Source organism: Geospiza fortis, unplaced genomic scaffold (genome assembly GCF_000277835.1).
Source record: "Geospiza fortis unplaced genomic scaffold, GeoFor_1.0 scaffold102, whole genome shotgun sequence".
Taxonomy (NCBI): Eukaryota; Metazoa; Chordata; class Aves; order Passeriformes; family Thraupidae; genus Geospiza; species Geospiza fortis.
The window spans coordinates 1635390-1652904 of NW_005054373.1; the positions used below are offsets into that span (position 1 = coordinate 1635390).

A 17515-nucleotide genomic window follows, 5' to 3' on the forward strand; every position below is an offset into this window, starting at 1 on the left:
GATGGGATATTGAGCGGGAATTGTTCCCTGGAGGGGGCTGAGGCCCTGGCACAGGTGCCCAGAGCAGCTGTGGCTGCCCCTGGATCCCTGGCAGTGACCAAGGCCAGGCTGGACAGGGTTTGGAACAATCTGGGACAGTGGAAGCTGTCCCCCCATGGCAGGGAGTGGGAACAACAGGAATTTTAAGTTCTCTTCCCACCCAAACCATTCTGGGATTCTCTGCTCCGTTGCTCAGGAGTCCCCACAGAGTCAGGCAGAACATTTGGGGGCACGTTTTTCCCATCAATTCCCTGGGATGGCCAGCGAGGATGTCCCCATTGTCACAGCATCAGAGCTGAGGCTGGGTGAGCGCCCTCCAGCCCTCTCTTTTCTCCCAGGATTCTCCCCTTTAGGATGGGTGTTCCTGGGATGATTTGTGTGTGAATCCTCCTGGGCTCTGTGATGTTGAGCAGCTGGAAGGGGATATCTGTAAAACTCCCTCCTCTGGTTGGAATTCAAGAGCCCAGCCTAATTATTGCCATCGGACATCTTTAATTAATATGCTGCAGAGGCCAGAGATAAGAGGGGGGCTGAGCACACCGGGAAGGATCCTCTGTGAGATAAATCAGCAATTTGTAAAACCTAATTACTTTGGCTTGGAAAAGTGGAGGGGCACTTTGGACCACGTCCCCCTCCTCGCTGGGATTTTGGGGAGCTGGGGAATGCTGCTGGTGCCCAGCACAGGAGCACCTGGCTGTGCCTCAAGGATGGGACAGAGCTCCTGCCCTTTGCAGCCTCCTGCTCCCATTTTCCAGGCAAAGCTGGGAAGCTGCATCCCTTTTGCTGATGGTTTTATCTAACCTGGGAATATTGACCCAGCATGCTTGGGTTTTCACTCAGTGTTAGGGATGGAGAAGGAATTTTTCCCAAATATTTGTCTCGTTCTGAGGTCAGGTTGTGATAATGACACAAGTGTGTCCGCTGCCCTCAAAGAGCTTCACAACATCCCAAATTCCTGCCTGGGTGTCTCCAGATGAGGAGCTGGGAGAGGGCAGGTCTGTGCAAACCTCCCGTGGGCTTTATCCCTGTGTTTGCCAAAGGGTTCATCCTGCAGGACATGGAACCAGCCCTGTGGGTTTGGGAAAAGCCTGGGAGCAGCTGTGAAGCTTCTCCTTAATGGTGTTCCTGGAGTGGGGCCAGAGGGCCCAGTGACTACAAAATGCCAAATCTTGGGTATGGGCAGAGAGGGGAAAGAAAACACAGTCATTCCAACCCAAAAAAATTCTTATTTATATCTCCTTCCAACATCATGGAGCAGGTTTATGTCCACGTGCATGATCCCACCTCAAGCCAGAGGAAATCCCTCGTACCTGAGCAGCTCCACATCCTCCCCTTGGGCTTCCTCCTGTGCTGTTCAAACTCCAGTTGTTCCTGGGGGAGCTCCTTGGGATGTTTATTTGTTATAAAGCTGGATTTCACTGGAATGAGTGCTGCACATCCCCTTTATCCAGTGGCTGGGCATCACTGTGAGGTTTCACCATCTCTCCATAAGCAGGAAAGGATTCCAGGTCCAGGAAATTCCTGTTTGGGACAACCAATTCCAATTCCTTGGTTGTTCCTTCCCAGCCATGGAGGATAAAGACCTTGTCAGTGAGAGGGAGCAGTCCTGGATCCCCACAGTGCTGTATCCCAGAGGGATGAGCCAGAGCTGGAGATTTCTCCTCCCCTCCCCAGCAAATTCCCCAAAATCTCTTTGGCAGAGGAAGGGAAATGCATGGAGAGTCGCTGTTCCTGCCTCCCGCCATCCATGGCCAAATCCTGGAGATCCAGGGTTTGAAATGTCATGAGTCAGGGAAGGAAGGAGCTCTGCTGGCTGAGGAAGGGCTCACATCCCTGACAGGAAGCGGAGCTTTGATCTGCTGGTGGCCATGAAGCTGCCCAGATGTCTTGGTGGCTGTCGGGGACACGAGCGTGGCCTCTGAGGCAATCCCTGGGGATAATCCATGCTGGGGAAGGAATGGCACCCACAGAAGGACAAGCAGGATGGAGCGGCTGGAAAATCCACCTTGCCAAGGAGATGCCAGGACTGCTCCTGGCAGCTGTGCCATTCCAGGAGCAGGTTGGGAGCCAGGCAGGGATGGGATGGCAGCATCCTGAGCACCTCAGCCTGGCTGGGGACAGGCACAGCTGCAGCTGGGACCTGCTGGGACCAATTTTCCACAAGTGCTTCAGCCCACAGAGCTTTGTTCTGCTCCCTGCCAGTCCCTCAGGTTCCAGCACAGGGCTGTGATCCTTCAGCTGCTGCAGCTGAATCCAGGAAGGGCTTTCAGCTGCACGTTTGCCAGGAGATGAGGAGGCTGAGGGACCTGTGTGGGGTCAGGGCTTGAGTGAAAGGATTCAGCCAAAGGAAAGGGAGATCAAGATTTGGGCAGGGTGGGATCTGGTGGATATCATGCAGGAACTGTTCTCCCTGTGCCCCTGCCCATACTGGCATCTTTCCCTGAAATCCCCTGAATCCATCTCCAGGAAGCAAGAGTGTGGTGTGAGGACATCCTGGGGGCTCCTTGGCAGGGGAATTTGGGGCTTTGGGGGGAATCTTTCCCCAGGCTGCTCCATTGTCCTGCTGAGATACTCTGGGACAGAGCCAGAAAGGGAAGAGAGGTGCTGCCAGGTGCCCAGGGAATGCAGGGACACCTTGGCAGGCTCTCCCCTGCCACAGCCACCATGCCAAGCATGGGGAGAGCTGTGGGTGCATGGCACTGGTTGTGTCCTGTCCTTGGGGACACCACAGGGGACAAGGCAGGCTCACTGCTCAAACCCCCCACAGGACATGTCTGCTGTGTCCCCTGAGCTGCATCTCACAGGTTGTCCCCCATCCTTCTCCCTGTCACCACCTCCTCTCCCTGCCCTGCCAGTGCCTGCCCTAATCCCAGTGCTAATCCTATAAACCCTCAGTAAATCCTGCCTGCCCCTGCCTCCCCACATCCCTTCTCCAGGGCAGGCTCTGTGAGGCCCCCAGCTTGGGCCTGCTGGTTTTTTGGAGTGCACAAAGCTGCCACCCCAATAATGCAATGCCATTGGAGCACAGGGAAGGATGCCCAAATCCTGGGGGATTTGTTCAAAGCACTGGCAGATAAAAGACAGTTGAAGAACCCCAAAATACACCCCAGAATGTGGCCAGGTGCTGGTTTCACACTCTGGGGAAGCAGTTCCTGTGCTCCAGCTGAGCAGCTGCTCCAGCCCAGATCCCTTCTCCACTGCTGAGCCCCAGGACTGGGCAGGGAAATTCCTCAGGGGGTGCTGGGGTAGGACTGGCCCCATTCACACGGGGTTCACTATTTCAGCAGGGCTGTTTAAGGCTCCCTGGGCTGGCACAAAGGGAGGTCCCACTGCAGTGAGGTGCTGTCTGTGCCCATCCCAGCCCTTCACATCCAGGAATGTGCAGGAATCACAGCATTCCAGCAGCTCCAGGGCCCAGCTCAGAGCCATCCTCGGGCTTCTCAGTCTGCCCCAGCAGGGCTCCCAGTGCATCACTGCATCTCGAGCTGCTCTGGAGAAGATTAAGCTGACCTAAGAATAAAAACAAGCCCTGCAGTTCAATGGGCTGGGATAAGGCCTGGAATTGTGCCAGCCTGCAGGAGGGGATGGGATTAGGAGCCCTGAGCAGATTACCACCCACCCCGCATTTCAGTGCACAGGGAGGGTGCTGAGGTCCAGCTGTGCCCCCCAGGGTGGGTGGGCTCCTTGTCCCCCCATTCCCAGTGCTGTGGTGGAGCCCTGTGTGTGTTTCATGCCACCAACAACCAGTTAAGAAACTCCAGGAAGTGCCCACGCAAATGTAGGAGCTCCAACAGGGGCACAATTCCAAGGGGAATATCCAAATGGATCTCTCCCTGTGAGGCCTTTGTTTCTATGGAGCTGCTGCCTTCCCCAGCACACAGGATGAGGGCTCTGTGTGTATAAATAAATTGTATTGTTATACATTATCCATCCACTGTGAGATGCCAGCAGCATGGACAGGATCAGAGTGTGCTCCTGGATAACCATTCCCCCATTCCACAGCCCTGCTCCCTTCCCTTTAGGGATGGATCCAAGGGGCAGTTCCCGGATGGTTTCTAACACCCCCATGCTGCAGCTGGAGTGCAAGCCTGCAATCTGGAATGTTCTGCCCAGGGAGGTGGTGGAGTCACCATCCCTGGGTGTGTTTAACAAAGCCTGGATGTGGCACTGGGTGCCAGGGTTGAGTTGAGGTGTCAGGGCTGGGTTGGACTTGATGATCTTTAAGGTCTCTTCCAACCTGGTCATTCTGTGAATTCTGTGAATCCAATCCATTTTCCCTCCCTGACACTGCAATCCCCATCCTGGAGCTGGGACTGACATCCCAGAACTTCAAAGATCTCCCAGAGGAGTTTGATGCCATGACCTCCCCCTCTATTTCCTTTTGTCTCCTCTCCGCAGGGACATACCAGGGCCAGTGGGTCGGGGGGATGCGCCAGGGTTACGGCGTCCGGCAGAGCGTTCCCTACGGCATGGCTGCGGTCATCAGGTCACCCCTGAGGACGTCCATCAACTCCCTGCGCAGCGAGCACACCAACGGCACGGCGCTGCACCCCGACGCCTCGCCCGCCGTGGCCGGCAGCCCCGCCGGGGCCCGCGGTGGCGTCCATGGCCCACAGCGACGCCGAGATCCTCAAGAGCAAGAAGAAGGGAATCTTCCGGCGCTCGCTGCTGAGCGGGCTCAAGCTCCGCAAGTCCGAGTCCAAGAGCTCCTTGGCCAGCCAGCGGAGCAAGCAGAGCTCGTTCCGCAGCGAGGCTGGCATGAGCACGGTCAGCTCCACCGCCAGCGACATCAACTCCACCATCAGCCTGGGCGAGGGCGAGGCCGAGCTCTCGGTCATCGAGGACGACATCGATGCCACCACCACCGAGATCTACGTGGGCGAGTGGAAGAACGACAAGCGCTCGGGCTCGGGCGTGAGCCAGCGCTCGGACGGGCTCAAGTACGAGGGCGAGTGGGCCAACAACAAGCGCCACGGCTACGGCTGCATGACCTTCCCCGACGGCACCAAGGAGGAGGGCAAGTACAAGCAGAACATCCTGGTCAGCGGCAAGAGGAAGAACCTGATCCCGCTGCGCGCCAGCAAGATCCGGGAGAAGGTGGATCGGGCCGTGGAGGCGGCCGAGAGGGCGGCCACCATCGCCAAGCAGAAAGCGGAGATTGCAGCGTCCAGGTAAGGGGGTTCCTGCCCATCCTGATGTGTCTGAGATGTGATCCCACCCTGGGGGCTTGGGGTAAATGGGGTGAGAGGTTTTGTTGTAGTAGAGTTTTTTGTAGAGAGTTTTTTGCTCGTGGTGGGAATCTGCAGATTGGTGTTACATGGGATCTCATGGCAGCCTTGGGGTTGCCCAGACCTTGGGGTGCTGTTCAAAACAGAGTGGATCCGAGCCCAGTTGTCCCTCTGGTAATTCCCTGTGGTCTGGGGATGTACAATCTCCCCAAGTGAGGCAGGGAGGCCACACAGAGCAGCCTGAGCAGGGGGTGGTGGCACCTTGGTGGCTGTCACAGGCTGAGCGCTGTCTCTTAGGGGGTGCTGGGTTATTTATCCAATTTTTCCCACTCCTCTTGGATGAGCAGAAGTGCTCCTGAGTTTGCCCAATTCCTCTTCCTGACTCACAGCCAAGAGGAACCATCCCAGGGCTGGCCTGTGCTGGGAGGATTCCCAGCTATTTCCATTCCCAAAAGGGTTTGGTTTTTTTTTGAGTGGAAAACCAGTCAAATATGTGGCTTCAGCCCTGGGGAGGCTCTGCTGGAAAACAGCAGATCTGGGTGCCCTATGATGCCCCTTCTCCCTGGGCAGCCCTCATGGAACTGCTCAGAGATGCAGAGCTGGGATCTGCTGAAAACCAGCAGGGGGGAAGGGAAAATGAGCCATGTCTAATTTAAATTGAAATAAGGTCCCAGCTCAAAGCAGGGCCTGCTCAAGCACCCTGGAGCTGGCTCCCAAAGGGCACCTGGAGCTCTGTGCCTTGCAGGGAGCTCCCAGACCAGCGGCGAGGCGAGGAGGAAAAGCTCCTCTGGAGAATTCAGGGCTCTTTGTATCACATTTTGGGGTGGTTTATTAGAGCATGTCATTCCTTTCTGTTTTCTGAGCAAGGGCTATATTTAGCAGCCAGGCTGGGAAAAAGGGCTGGGGTTAGGGGAAAAACCCAGGTACCTCCTCAGCCTCCTGTGCTGGATTAATTGTTGGGTCTGGAATATTTGTATGCAGAGTCACACTTCAAATCTTTATCAGCACGTCTGCCAAGGGCTTATCTGCAATATGAATGAGCCTCCCGGGCCTGCTTTGGGAGAATATTTGGGCTTGATGATGTTTTTGAGCTGATGGTTGGGGAAAAAAAAATGAAAAATCCCACTAGAATGGCAGGTAGGAAGCAGACTGCAGAGCAGTGGGAAGGCCAGATCTTCCCCTGTGGTCTGGGGATGGATGGGAATGCCTCGAAAGGCTGCAATCCTGGAAATGTGGAGCTCCAGTGTGCTGTGGGATGGATCCTGGAAATGTGGAGCCCCAGACTGCCATGGGATGCTGGGTCGGAGAACCTGAGCATCCTCAATCCCCCAGTGGTGATGATCCTGGAAGCCCATAAGAGTGGGATGGGAAGAAATGCTTAATGAGCTCTTGACACGTAATATTCCACCTCTAATTATGAGAAAGAAGGGGAAAAAATGGAGTCAAGAATGCCAGTTGTGAGCAGCTCCCTGCCCTCCCAGGGAGGCCGGGGAGTGGAGGGTGGAGAGTGGAGAGTGGAGATAGATGGGATTAGGTGGGTCCAGGGAATGATTTCTTCCCAATATCCCATGTAAATCTCTGCTCTTTTACCTTAAACCGCTTTGTCTGAAACCTCCAATCCCTCAGCTCAAGCTCTCCCCCCTCACGAGGCTTTTGGCAGAGTCCCTGAGCCTGCAGAACCAGAGCAGAGCAAGGTTTTACAGACTGAGATCCAGCTGGAAAAGCTTTCTTATTAATCTTAGTCCGATTTAATTTTAAAGCTTCCTAATGAAGGAACCCTCCCCTGCAGTGCCCACACCAAACTGCATCGTCCAAATGCCACAAAGCAGAGCTGGGGGAGAATCCTGGTGCTCATTCCCGAGGTTTTGGGGCTCAGGGGTGGAATATCCCCCCTCTAATGCCAACAGGAACTCCAATTTCCCAGCACCTGGTGTGGCTCTGTGTGTGTTGTGTGTATTCTTTTCTGTCTGAGTTCACTCTGCAGCCTTTCCCTTGGTGGGGGAAAAAAAAAATAAAATATGTGCCCACCCACGGCTTTCATTAAATTTGTAAGAATTCAGTATTTTTGAAAACTCTGCCGCTCTGTCAGATTTGGTTGGAATTGGCCAACACGTTCAAAAGTTATTAGTGTGGGAGTGATGGCATATAGATATATAAACAGCACAATCACAGGAGTGAGCCCCATTTCCTGAGGAAAGTAGGCTAAAAACAGTGTGCTGGAGACAAGTAAACTGCTTTCCTAAAGTTGGTGGAGTGTGAGCAGAGCACAGGGATATCTGCACCTTTAAGGGATTTCTTTTAGGGTCAAGAGGGGATTCTCCTAAATGTTCTTTGCTGTAATTTAAATGGAAGAGCACAAAATTCCCTCTGATTCTCTGGAATTGTTCAGGTGAAGTGAGCAGGGAGGAAGGGATGGGAATGAGGGTGAGGAACTGCTGTTGGTAGCAGCTGGCCCATCCCTGGGAGGGTTCAAGGCCAGGAGAAAGTTTGGAGCAGCCCAGGACAGGGAAGGTGTCCTGCCCATGGCAGGGATGGGACTGGATGAACTCTCACGTCCCTTCCAACCCAAATCTTTTCATGATTCCATGACAGTTTTCAGAGGGAGACAAGGAGGGAGCTCTTCCCCAGCCTGTTTAAAAGGAATGTTCAGGGTGTTCTCTGAGTGCTCTGGGAGATTTTCATTCCCTCTCCAATCAGCCAAGAGCCTTCACTCTTTCTGGAAGGACGAAGGATGCACTGGACACCCCGAGCCCCATCTCATTAGTGCTAATTGTCACCTCAGGCAAATTATCTGTAGGCTCTGGTGCGTCATCATGCACTAAAATAAAACATCCAGGTAACAAAGGTGGGCCAGGGAGCTGAGCCCAGCCCCTGGTTTTTGGCACAGCCACCTGCTGGGGGGGATGGATGCACAGGGAATGTCGGGGGAGATCAGGGCAGACCCCAGCTCTCCAGGATGGGTGATGGCAGCTCAGACAGACCCTACATCTGTCCTGCTTCCACAGTTCAGGGGTTTGGAACCAGTGTAACCCAATTGCAGGGGTTTGTAACTAGTGGCTGGGCTGGTTATGGGAGGAGGGACCATCCCTGGATGAGTCCCAGGGATGGGTGGCACATGGCAAACACTTTGCTCCTCTCCAGCATGGGGGATCTGCTGCCCAGCACCTTAAATGAGAATTCCTGGGAGCAGGCAGTGCCCTGGCTCCCAGAGGGAATGCTGCTCCCAGGTCACTCCTAAGTAATGCTCTCCCTGGCATAATTATAGCCCAGCCTTGCACCAACCAGGAGAAAAATATAATTAAAGCTCCAGAGTCTCAGGAGGAGCTGGGCCACAAATTAGCACAGTGTCATTCAACTCCAGCCAGGGAAACTGGAGGGAAATAGGAAAAGGAAGGAAATAAAGACAACCTGGCAGTGAGGAGGGGACAAGGGGGATGTTTGCACTCAGCCTGGAGGCTCCCTGAGGATGCTGCAGCCAGGGCTGATGTCGAGCAGCAAAGTGCAGGAGGTTCTTAGAGCCAAACAGCTATTTTTGTGAGAAAAATGAGAAAAATGGAAACACAGCTCGAGCAAAACCCAGAGAAAAGCAAAGCTGCAGCAGCCCTGCTCTGAGAGTCACGGGAGTCTGTAAAATAATGCATATGAAAGTGTACTTGTGTTCAGTAATGTCCCCACCGGCTCTCCCGGCCCCGGTAATGTCCCCACCGGCTGTCCCCGGTCCTGGTAATGTCCCCGCCGGCTGTCCCCAGCCCCGGTAATGTCCCCACCGGCTCTCCCGGCCCCGGTAATGTCCCCACCGGCTCTCCCCGCCCCGGTGATGCTGCTGCTTAATGCTGTGCCCGGCCTGAGCCCGCAGCTCTGCCATTGTCCAGGCTGCCTTTGATTTCGGGCTGCTGCTGCTGCTCTTTGGGTGCCTGGGGGTGCTGACCCCAATCCCGCCTCGTGCTGCCCCAGGGGCTCCTGCTGAGGATGGAGAGGGACAAGGAGGAGGAGGGGTGGGGGAAAAGGGCCCCAAAAGGGTTTTGTGTCCCCTTCCTTGGGTCAGGACAGCAGGGACACACAAAGCCTGGATGGGGCAGAGCTGAGCTGGCTGCAGGGATGAGCTGATGCCCAGGTAGGGCAGGGACTCTCACCAGCCCCTCTCTGGGCAATTTTGAGTCCAGGGAGGATTTCTCTGCTCATGGCCCCCCTGGAGAAGTGCTGCTGCTCCCTGCTGAGGCCCTGCCAGCAGCTGGAGCTGGGGATTTGCAGGAGTCACCTCAGCCCATGAGCTGGGCACTGATGGGGTCACTGAGGGCATCACCTGCAGCCCCCAGGCCCCGACTGGGGTGAATGTGCTCCCTCCATCCCTTCCTGTCTCCCCATCCTTTCCTTGAGGGATACAAAGGGTCAGGGAGGGAAACACTCAGGGGGTGGATGGAGGTGACTCCAAGGCTGGCAGCAGTGGGGCAGGAGGTGATTCTCCTCACAGCACCTTTTCCTTGTTCCCCCAGCCCTCTCTGCCCCAGACTTCCCCTGTGCAACCCAAGAGGAGCAAAGCCTGGGCTGGCAGCCTCCACCGGGCTCTGCTGCTGCTGGAACTGAGCTTTCCCTCCTTCCCTGCCCCTTCCCTGCCTCCTCCCTCCCTGCTCCTGCCCGGGCTCAGGGGATCCCATTAGGATCGGCCGTCGGTGCTGCTGGGGTCTGTCCCCTCAGCCGGGATGACAAGGACACCTGTGGCTCACTCCCACCCCCAGCCGGGCTCAGCCATCCCGGAGTGTCCCGTTTGTCCGTCCCTCCCTTCCCGCGGCGGCTCCTGCGGGACGTGATGCGATGTGAGCACCGTGACTGTTGACGTGCTCCGGCCGTGCCAATTTAATAACTTCCTGCTCAGACGGGATTTGCAGCCTTAAGCCCTTTTGTGGCCGTGTCAAAAGTCAGGAGCAGCCTCCGGGTTTGTGCAGGGCTGGCTCGGTGTGTCCCCAACAGCCACGCCACCCCGGGGTGCAGCCTGCAGGGCAGGGCCAGGCTGGACAATGAATCCCTTTTGTAGGGATGAAGATTTGCGAGGAAATCCAGCTGGGAAAACCTCAGCAGGTCATTTGTAGTCCTGGCAGAGCAGCTCAGTGAGGTTTTGGTTTTTATTGCCCTCCCATCCCTCACCCACACCTCTGATCCCAGCTTGGCCATTCCCACCCCTTCCCTCTGCAGCGAGTTGAACGTGAACCAGAACATCCCAAATCCACGGCCCAGGTGTGTCACAAACATTCCCAAAACCATGCCCAGCTTTGCCGGGCTGTGAAGTGGCACAGACATTCCCTGGGATTCTCATTGTCCCCGTGGCTCTGTCCCTGTCCCCGCCAGCAGAGACCTCCCAAACGCGGTGCTCTGTGACAGTCCCGCGGCCGAGCACAGCTGGAGGGACGGCTCAGCCAGAGAATGGAGCAGGAAAGGGGATTTGGGATGCACGAGGGGCATTTGGGATGTAGGAGGGGCATTTGGGGTGCACGAGGGGCATTTGGGATGCCGGAGGGGCATTTGGGATGAAGGAGGAACGGCTTAGCCAGAGAACGGAGCAGGAGAGGGGATTTGGGATGCAGGAGGGGCAGAGCGGTGCCAGCAGCGGGCACCTGTGCGGGGACAGCAGATGGAGGGCACGGGGAGGGTGGCACGGGCTGGCAGCAAGGCGGGGAGGACGGGAGGTGATTCAGTGCTGGCAGGCAGCGCTGCCGTGGGAGGGAAGGGGCTGCCCCGGAGCGCCGGGCAGGAGGCGAGGGCAGCGCGGGGAAAGGAGAAACTGCCGGCTCCTCTTCCTCCTCCTCTTCCTCCTCCTCTTCCTTCCTCCCTGGTATCGCACCGCAGCCCATCGCAGTGCGGATCATCCGAATTCATTTAATCCAGCCCTTCCCGGAGGGGAGCGGGGCCATTCCAGCCCCGGGAGCCTCCCGCCTGCCCGGCACAAAGTGATGGAGCCTCTCCCTGTTGCTTTGGGTGGAGCAGCCCTTCATCACACGGGGAGGGAAAGCAAAATACACCGAAAACAACAACACAAACCCAGCAGCCCCTGCTTTTCCTTTCTGCTGCTTTTCCTTTTCCTTTCTGCTGTTTTCCTTTTCTTTTCTGCTGCTTTTCCTGCTCAACAAAACTGCAGCGCTGCTTTTCCCCGGGATTTTGGGCAGGGAAGGAAAGATCCCTCCCCTGGCAGCTGCTGTCCTCTCCATCCTCATCCTCGCCCTCCCATGGGTCGGGAGGATGCTGGGACACCCAGTCCCACAGCCAGGCCGAGGGCTGGGAGGGGAAATGCTGGCAGCCCCTCCCTCCCCAAACCCCCCAGCCGTGTCCCTGCCGTGTCCCAGGGATGCTGCATCCCAAAATTTGAGGGTGGGGAAGAACCAAGGGGAAGGGCTGGGGTCTCTCTGCTGCTTTCCCAGCCTGTGAGAGAGGTCTCTGTGCTTTTTTTCTTCTCCCAACTCCCATTTTGGGTTTCCTGGTTGCTCCCACCTTCTTCCCTTCAGCAACATCCCCAGCATCCCATCCTTGTCCTTCCCCACACCCTTTCCTCCCCAGGGAGAGGCAAAATTAATATCGGGAGGAAAACACAGAGCTGAGCCAAATTATTATTTTCCTTTCTGGTTTTCCTTGCTGGTTTTCCTTCCCCCAAGTTTGGGATGCTGGGGCAGCACAGGGAATGGGCTGGGCTATTCCAGGCTCTCCTCTCTCTTATTCAAGTTTGAAAAGCCCCAAGCAATGAGGTTTCTGTCACCTCCTCCCCACAGGACAAATGGCATGCTGTCCTGACTTCCTAATCCAGGAAATTAAAGGATTTGACTGTAGACCCTGCTAAGCAAATTTCCCCCCTGAAAATCCCAGGAGGATTTATCCCATGGATCTGACTGATTATCCCTTCAGAGCTGTGACTAAGGAAGTCCCAATTCCTCGGGGTGGGGGTAGGAAAAGTGAGATTTTTGGGGGGTGCAGCTGATTTTGGGGCTTAAAGCCCCATGCAGGCAGCTGGGATGAGGGAAAGGGCTCGTGCTGGGTGGGCTCTGAAGTTTGAGGCAGGCAGGAGGTGCTCATTGCTGTGGCAAAGGGGAGGATTTATTTTTCTTCTCCCCACAGTCATCAGGGCTGGGGCCACCACTTGCCCCACAAAGGGGTGACAGAGCCCTGGGGGCACCTCCAGCCCCTCTCCCTCCAGCCTGAACCCACCAGGGCTGGGCAGGTGAGGGGAATTGGGTGATTTGTGCCCCAGGAAGGCAAAGTGACCAGGCTGGAGAGAGGCCAGACCTCGGGGGGTGCAGTGGCCCCAAAGCCACCCTTTCCCAAGGGCAATCCTGGTGTTTTCACTCACCTGCCTCCTGCAGAGCTCCACTCCAAGTGACAGATGGCCAGGGATGAGGCTCCCTCTCCAGATGTTGATTTTCTGGCCAGCTGTAGATAACACCCAGGGCATCATCTCCCTGCAAAGCCCATCAGCTCTGTCCTTGCTGGGGGCACAAAGTTAAAAGGAAGGGAAATGCAGGAATCTGCCTGGCCCTGCTTATTCCATGTGTTCCTTAGCCAGGGAGATGCTGGGAGCATCCTGGTGCCAGATGTGCCTCTGGGTACCAGCTCCACCTGGCCCAGCCTTTTAAGGTCGATGGATTTGGATTTTCTTGGCATTTTTTGTTTAGCAAAAACAGAGATAAAATAAATAAATCCTTTTGGGGATGGCGGGAATAAGGTGAGCTGGAGGCAATCCTGGCATTTGATGTTCTCATCTTTCTCCTCTGGGAATGACCCAGCTCAGGGATGTGGTTTCAGCTGTTTCTCCCTGAATTTTGGGGACATGGCCCATCCCTGTCCCCCCAGTTACTGAGACTTTGCACCTTTCCACGTTGTGAATTCGGTTCTCCAGCAAAACTCCTTCTGGCCCCTCCAAGGCAAGGCACAGGACACCAGGACACAGCCTGGGATACTTTTTTCCCCCTTACTCAGATTAAAAAATGAAATTTCAGTGTACAATGGCAAAAGATCCCTCAGTGAATTCACTCCCCATTTGTAACTCCAAAAATATAAAGGTGGGGAAGGCTCTGGCTCAGGTGCCTGGAGCAGTGAGCTAAACAGGACCTGGCTCCAGCTCCATCCCCATGAATTTGGGAGACCTGGAGCATTCCATGCCCCAGCTGTCCACGAGCTCTCTCAGCTGCCTTGGGAATGATTTCCCCCTCTAAAGTGACATTTCCTGCTGTAAAACTATAGGGAAACTCGGATTTGGCCTCTTGACCACAACATTTTCTGTGCTTTTCTCTAATTTGCTTTCTTGGGCAGCAGAAACACATTGAGGGGATTTTTTTTTTTCCAGGATTAAAGAGTTTGAGTGTTTATTTTTCCTTAATTCTCTTGAGATGTGACATCCAGAGCCATTTTTTCAGAGCGTGCCATCACCATTCCATCCATCCCAGCCTCTCCCAGCCTTCCCTGCTGCTGCTGCTGGGAGCTTTCCTGCTCCTCCTCAGAGCCCAGGGGTGATCCATCCATGCTTCCATCCCAAAATCTCCATCTGGAGCTGCCAAGGCTGCCTCTCTCTTTGCTATGCACAGCACCTGCTCCGTGTCTGGCTGCAAAGAGCCCGAGCAGACGTTCGGGGCTGCATTACGTCATGTCAGAGGTCACATTAAGCAGCTTTTTTCCCCTTAATTAAGAATTCCAGCCATGGTTGGGGAGGGGGAGGAGTGGGGGAAACAGAGGGAAAAGCAGACGGAGGGAGCAGGCTGGGAAAAATGCCTGCGCTGAGCAGGTAAATGGGAATTTCTCCACAGCCAGCTAATTGGTGTGTCTAATATTGCACCCCCTGAGGACCAGCGCGGTGCTGCTGCCTGCACAAATCACTCCCGGAGAGCCTGCTGCAATAACAGGGAAGCCGCGAGAGCTGTGGGAAGAGCCAAGCTGGAATTAGGAGCGGGTTTTGATCGGGGTAATAAACGCCAGATAGGGAAAATAACAAACAGGTTGTTAATTGCTGCCATCTCCCCGTTCCCTCGGGGCCGTGTCTAGACAGAGGCTGGCTCCGGGCTGCGCTCATCCCGGCCCTCGGGGGATGGATGCGGGATGCGGTGCCCGGAGGAGCCCCTGGCATGGCAAAGAGAGGCAGGATGGGCACTGCAGCTGTGCCCTAAATCAGAGAGGCTCCAGCAGAGGTGGAAACCAGACAGTCTGCAGTGGTTATTAATAATTCAGTCCCAATTTGTCCCATCTAGGAGAGCACGAAGCCCAGCCAAGCCTCCCCTCCTGGCTGCCCGGAGCAGGCAGAGCCTCCCGGGGCTGTTGCAGCGATCGATCGCAGGGTTTGGGAGCTGGGCTCGCCTGTCCTGCCCCATCCCCGAGCGATCCCATATCCTCGGCAGAGCCGCAGCAGCGTCCCCAGGGCTCGGGGCCGGCATCCATCCCCCGGGGACCCGTGCTTTGTGTTCCTCGCTGGATGCAATCAGGGCTGGATCCTGCTGTGCCCCAGGGACTGGAAAACAACCCCGTGGAGCCCACACAGCCGAGGGATTCCCGCTGGGGAGACTGCACTGAAAATCTCCTTTTCCTCACCTCATCCAGCCATCCCTTCCCAGCCTCATGCCAGCCTGGGTTTTCCAGAAAATCTCTTTTTTCTCCTTCATCCAGCCATCCCTCCCCAGGACAAGGTGCATCCCAAGGCTTTCCTGACCCCGGGGTTTGGATGAGAGAGTCTCAAACGCCCTGCAAATGCTCTCTCTGAATTTTTCCTGAAGTATTTCCTTGCAGCTGGCGTGTGTTTTAATTGAATTTTGCTGTTTGAAAAATACATGAAGCTCCGTAATGGAGGGAGAGAAAACATTCCCTCCTATAGGAAGATAAAGATGCATTTAAAGAGGAAAAAAAACAGCCCCAAAGCTGCCTGATGAAGTATTGACCTGGAGACAAAGTGGATCAGATGGAGCCAACCTGGCCCCTTAGGAAAACTTGAGGCTGTTCATTAGGGATGAGCTCACTGCCAGCTTAACTCCATCCTCACCACTCCCAGAGAAACCTGTGGGAAATGTGCCAATTTCCAGGTTTTCCATGAAAATAGGAACCACGGGGTCCTTTCGTGGGGTGGAAAGGGTTTGGGACTTGTTGCAGCCTCATGGTGTTCCTGTTGGAGCTGGGATAATGGGAGAGCTCTGGGTGTGGGGAGAAGGAGGGCTGAGCATCTCCATCCCTGCACAGGATCCCAGCAGTAGAGCAGGAATTTCATCCTTCCCTCAGCCAGGCTTTGGGATCAGGGAAGTGAGAAGTTTGCTTGGAAAAGAGCAGCCAGAGCTGCCATGTGGATTTTGGGAAACAGACCTTTCCCAGAAATCTTACCCATGGGATGCTTTTTAACATTCCCAATAATGTGGATTTCTCTCTGTGTTCAGCACAGAGCTCCCTTTGACCCCAAGCATGAGTTTGCTCAGTGTCTGCTGCCTGGTTTTTATTGGAATGTATTTTCTGTACAAAAACACTGGAAAAATAGGAATAAAGGGAGCAAATCCCTCCCCTGGATGGATTCAAACAGTGAATGGAGAAGGACTAACCAATGATCCAAGTTTCTTGTGGCTCCAGGTGCCATCCTGGCAATTCCAGGTGTCACATTCCCAGCTCTGAAACCTTTCTGGGCTTCTGCAAACTTGCTCTAATTTCCAGCCTAGTTTTAAAGCACTTTGTCCCACTTGTTCTCCTGCCAAAGCGTTCCTGGAACCAAAACACCTCTCAAGCCTCACCTGGTTTGAATTTTGCCTCTTTCCTTCCTGAATCCATGAGGGTTTTGCTGGGAGTTCACCCTTTTTTGGCTAAACCAGCCCCCAGCAGTGGCTTTGCAGCAGAACCCTTGGATCCACTCTTGCTCACTCCAAGCCAGCCTGGAGTCACTGTTGGAATTCCTAAAAAGCCAAGTTCTTCCTTGCAAATCAGTTGATTCCAGCTTCTTATAGATTAGCTGGAGCTGATAAACTTGGCATTAGGAAGCAGGCCCAGGTATTATCCCTTCCCTTCTCAGCTCTGGCCAAATCACAGGAGATCTGCAAAGATTTTTGGGAATCTGGTTGGTTGGGATTTTTCCCTGCCTCCTGCCAGCTCCCCTTGCCAGTTTGACCACTTGCCCGCTCATCCTCGGAGAAGAGTGAGTCAGCTTGGCAAAAAATTAATAAATAAAATATTCCAGGCCAGCCCCAGCAGGGACTCTCTGCCCTCAGACCCAAAATGGGGGCTCAAAAGCCACAAACCATCCTGGTCTTCCCCCCATTTGTCTCTTCCCAATCCCAGTCTTGGCCTGAACACCCTCCCCCAGCTCAGCTTGGATGGTGAAGCGCAGTAAAATCCTGGAACCATGGAATGGTTTGGTTGGAAGGAGTTTAAAGCCCATCCCATTCCCCCCCCACCACGGGCAGGGACACCTTCCACTATCCCAGGCTCCTGGATTCATCCCAGCTGGAGGAGGAGGCTGGGGATGCTCAGAGGTGGGAGGAATTAAACAGCTCCTCTTGCATCACTCTTCCCTCCATCCCCTCATGAGCCCACAGGAACAGGATGATCTTTAAGGTCCCTTCCAACCCAAACCATCCCATAATTCTGTTTTATGGGGAAAGCCCCAGCCTTATTTTCACCGTGGTCTCCAGCTTGGCGTCTCCATCCCGGAAAAAAATTTATGGCAGCACTTAGGGAAGGAGGAGCAGAGAGTGAGATCAGGCCCTGTCCATGTGTCAGGGAGGAAAAAAACCCCACTTTTCCAGGGAAATAAACTCCAGGCAATTAAGTGGGAATTAAGATTTAGCACACGCCACGAGCAGCAGGCGTGGAGAAAGGAGACAGCTGATAAATTTAGGATGTGACAAAGTCATGCGAGCACTAACTGGATTACTGGCATTTATTTGGGAATACTTATGGATTTTATTATGCAACGTATGGATCTCCATAATTCTGCTTTTCACTCCTGCCAGCGTCTCAGGGAGCTTTACAAACAATTAATCAGCAGCACTCTGGGGAATCCAGTGTGTCCCTCTGCTCCAGGGAATCCAGTGTTTTCCATCCCTCCCTGAGCGTATTAGAATCATCCCTTCATTGATGTGATTGATTTTTAACCTTTTCTGAGCCAAATCTCCAAGTTTTCATTTTTTAAGTTCCCTGCACTTTCTTGGTTTATCCTGGGAGTCCATGGGGATGAGCAGATCCAGAATTCTCAGGAGTTTTCCAGGCATGGAAAAGCATCCAACCCCTAGGGGTGGTGATTTTTAACCATTTAG

General features: G+C 54.6%; 1 protein-coding gene across 1 annotated transcript in view; it reads left to right on the forward strand.

The window, feature by feature from the left end:
- Nucleotides 1–295: 295 nt before the first annotated feature.
- JPH3 (junctophilin 3) overlaps nt 296–17515 on the forward strand; it is a 35680-nt gene continuing 18460 nt past the window's right edge. Inside the window, 3 exon segments of the mRNA XM_014308576.2 lie at nt 296–344; nt 4438–4642; nt 4644–5210. Of these exon segments, the coding sequence (XP_014164051.2) occupies nt 296–344; nt 4438–4642; nt 4644–5210 (821 nt within the window).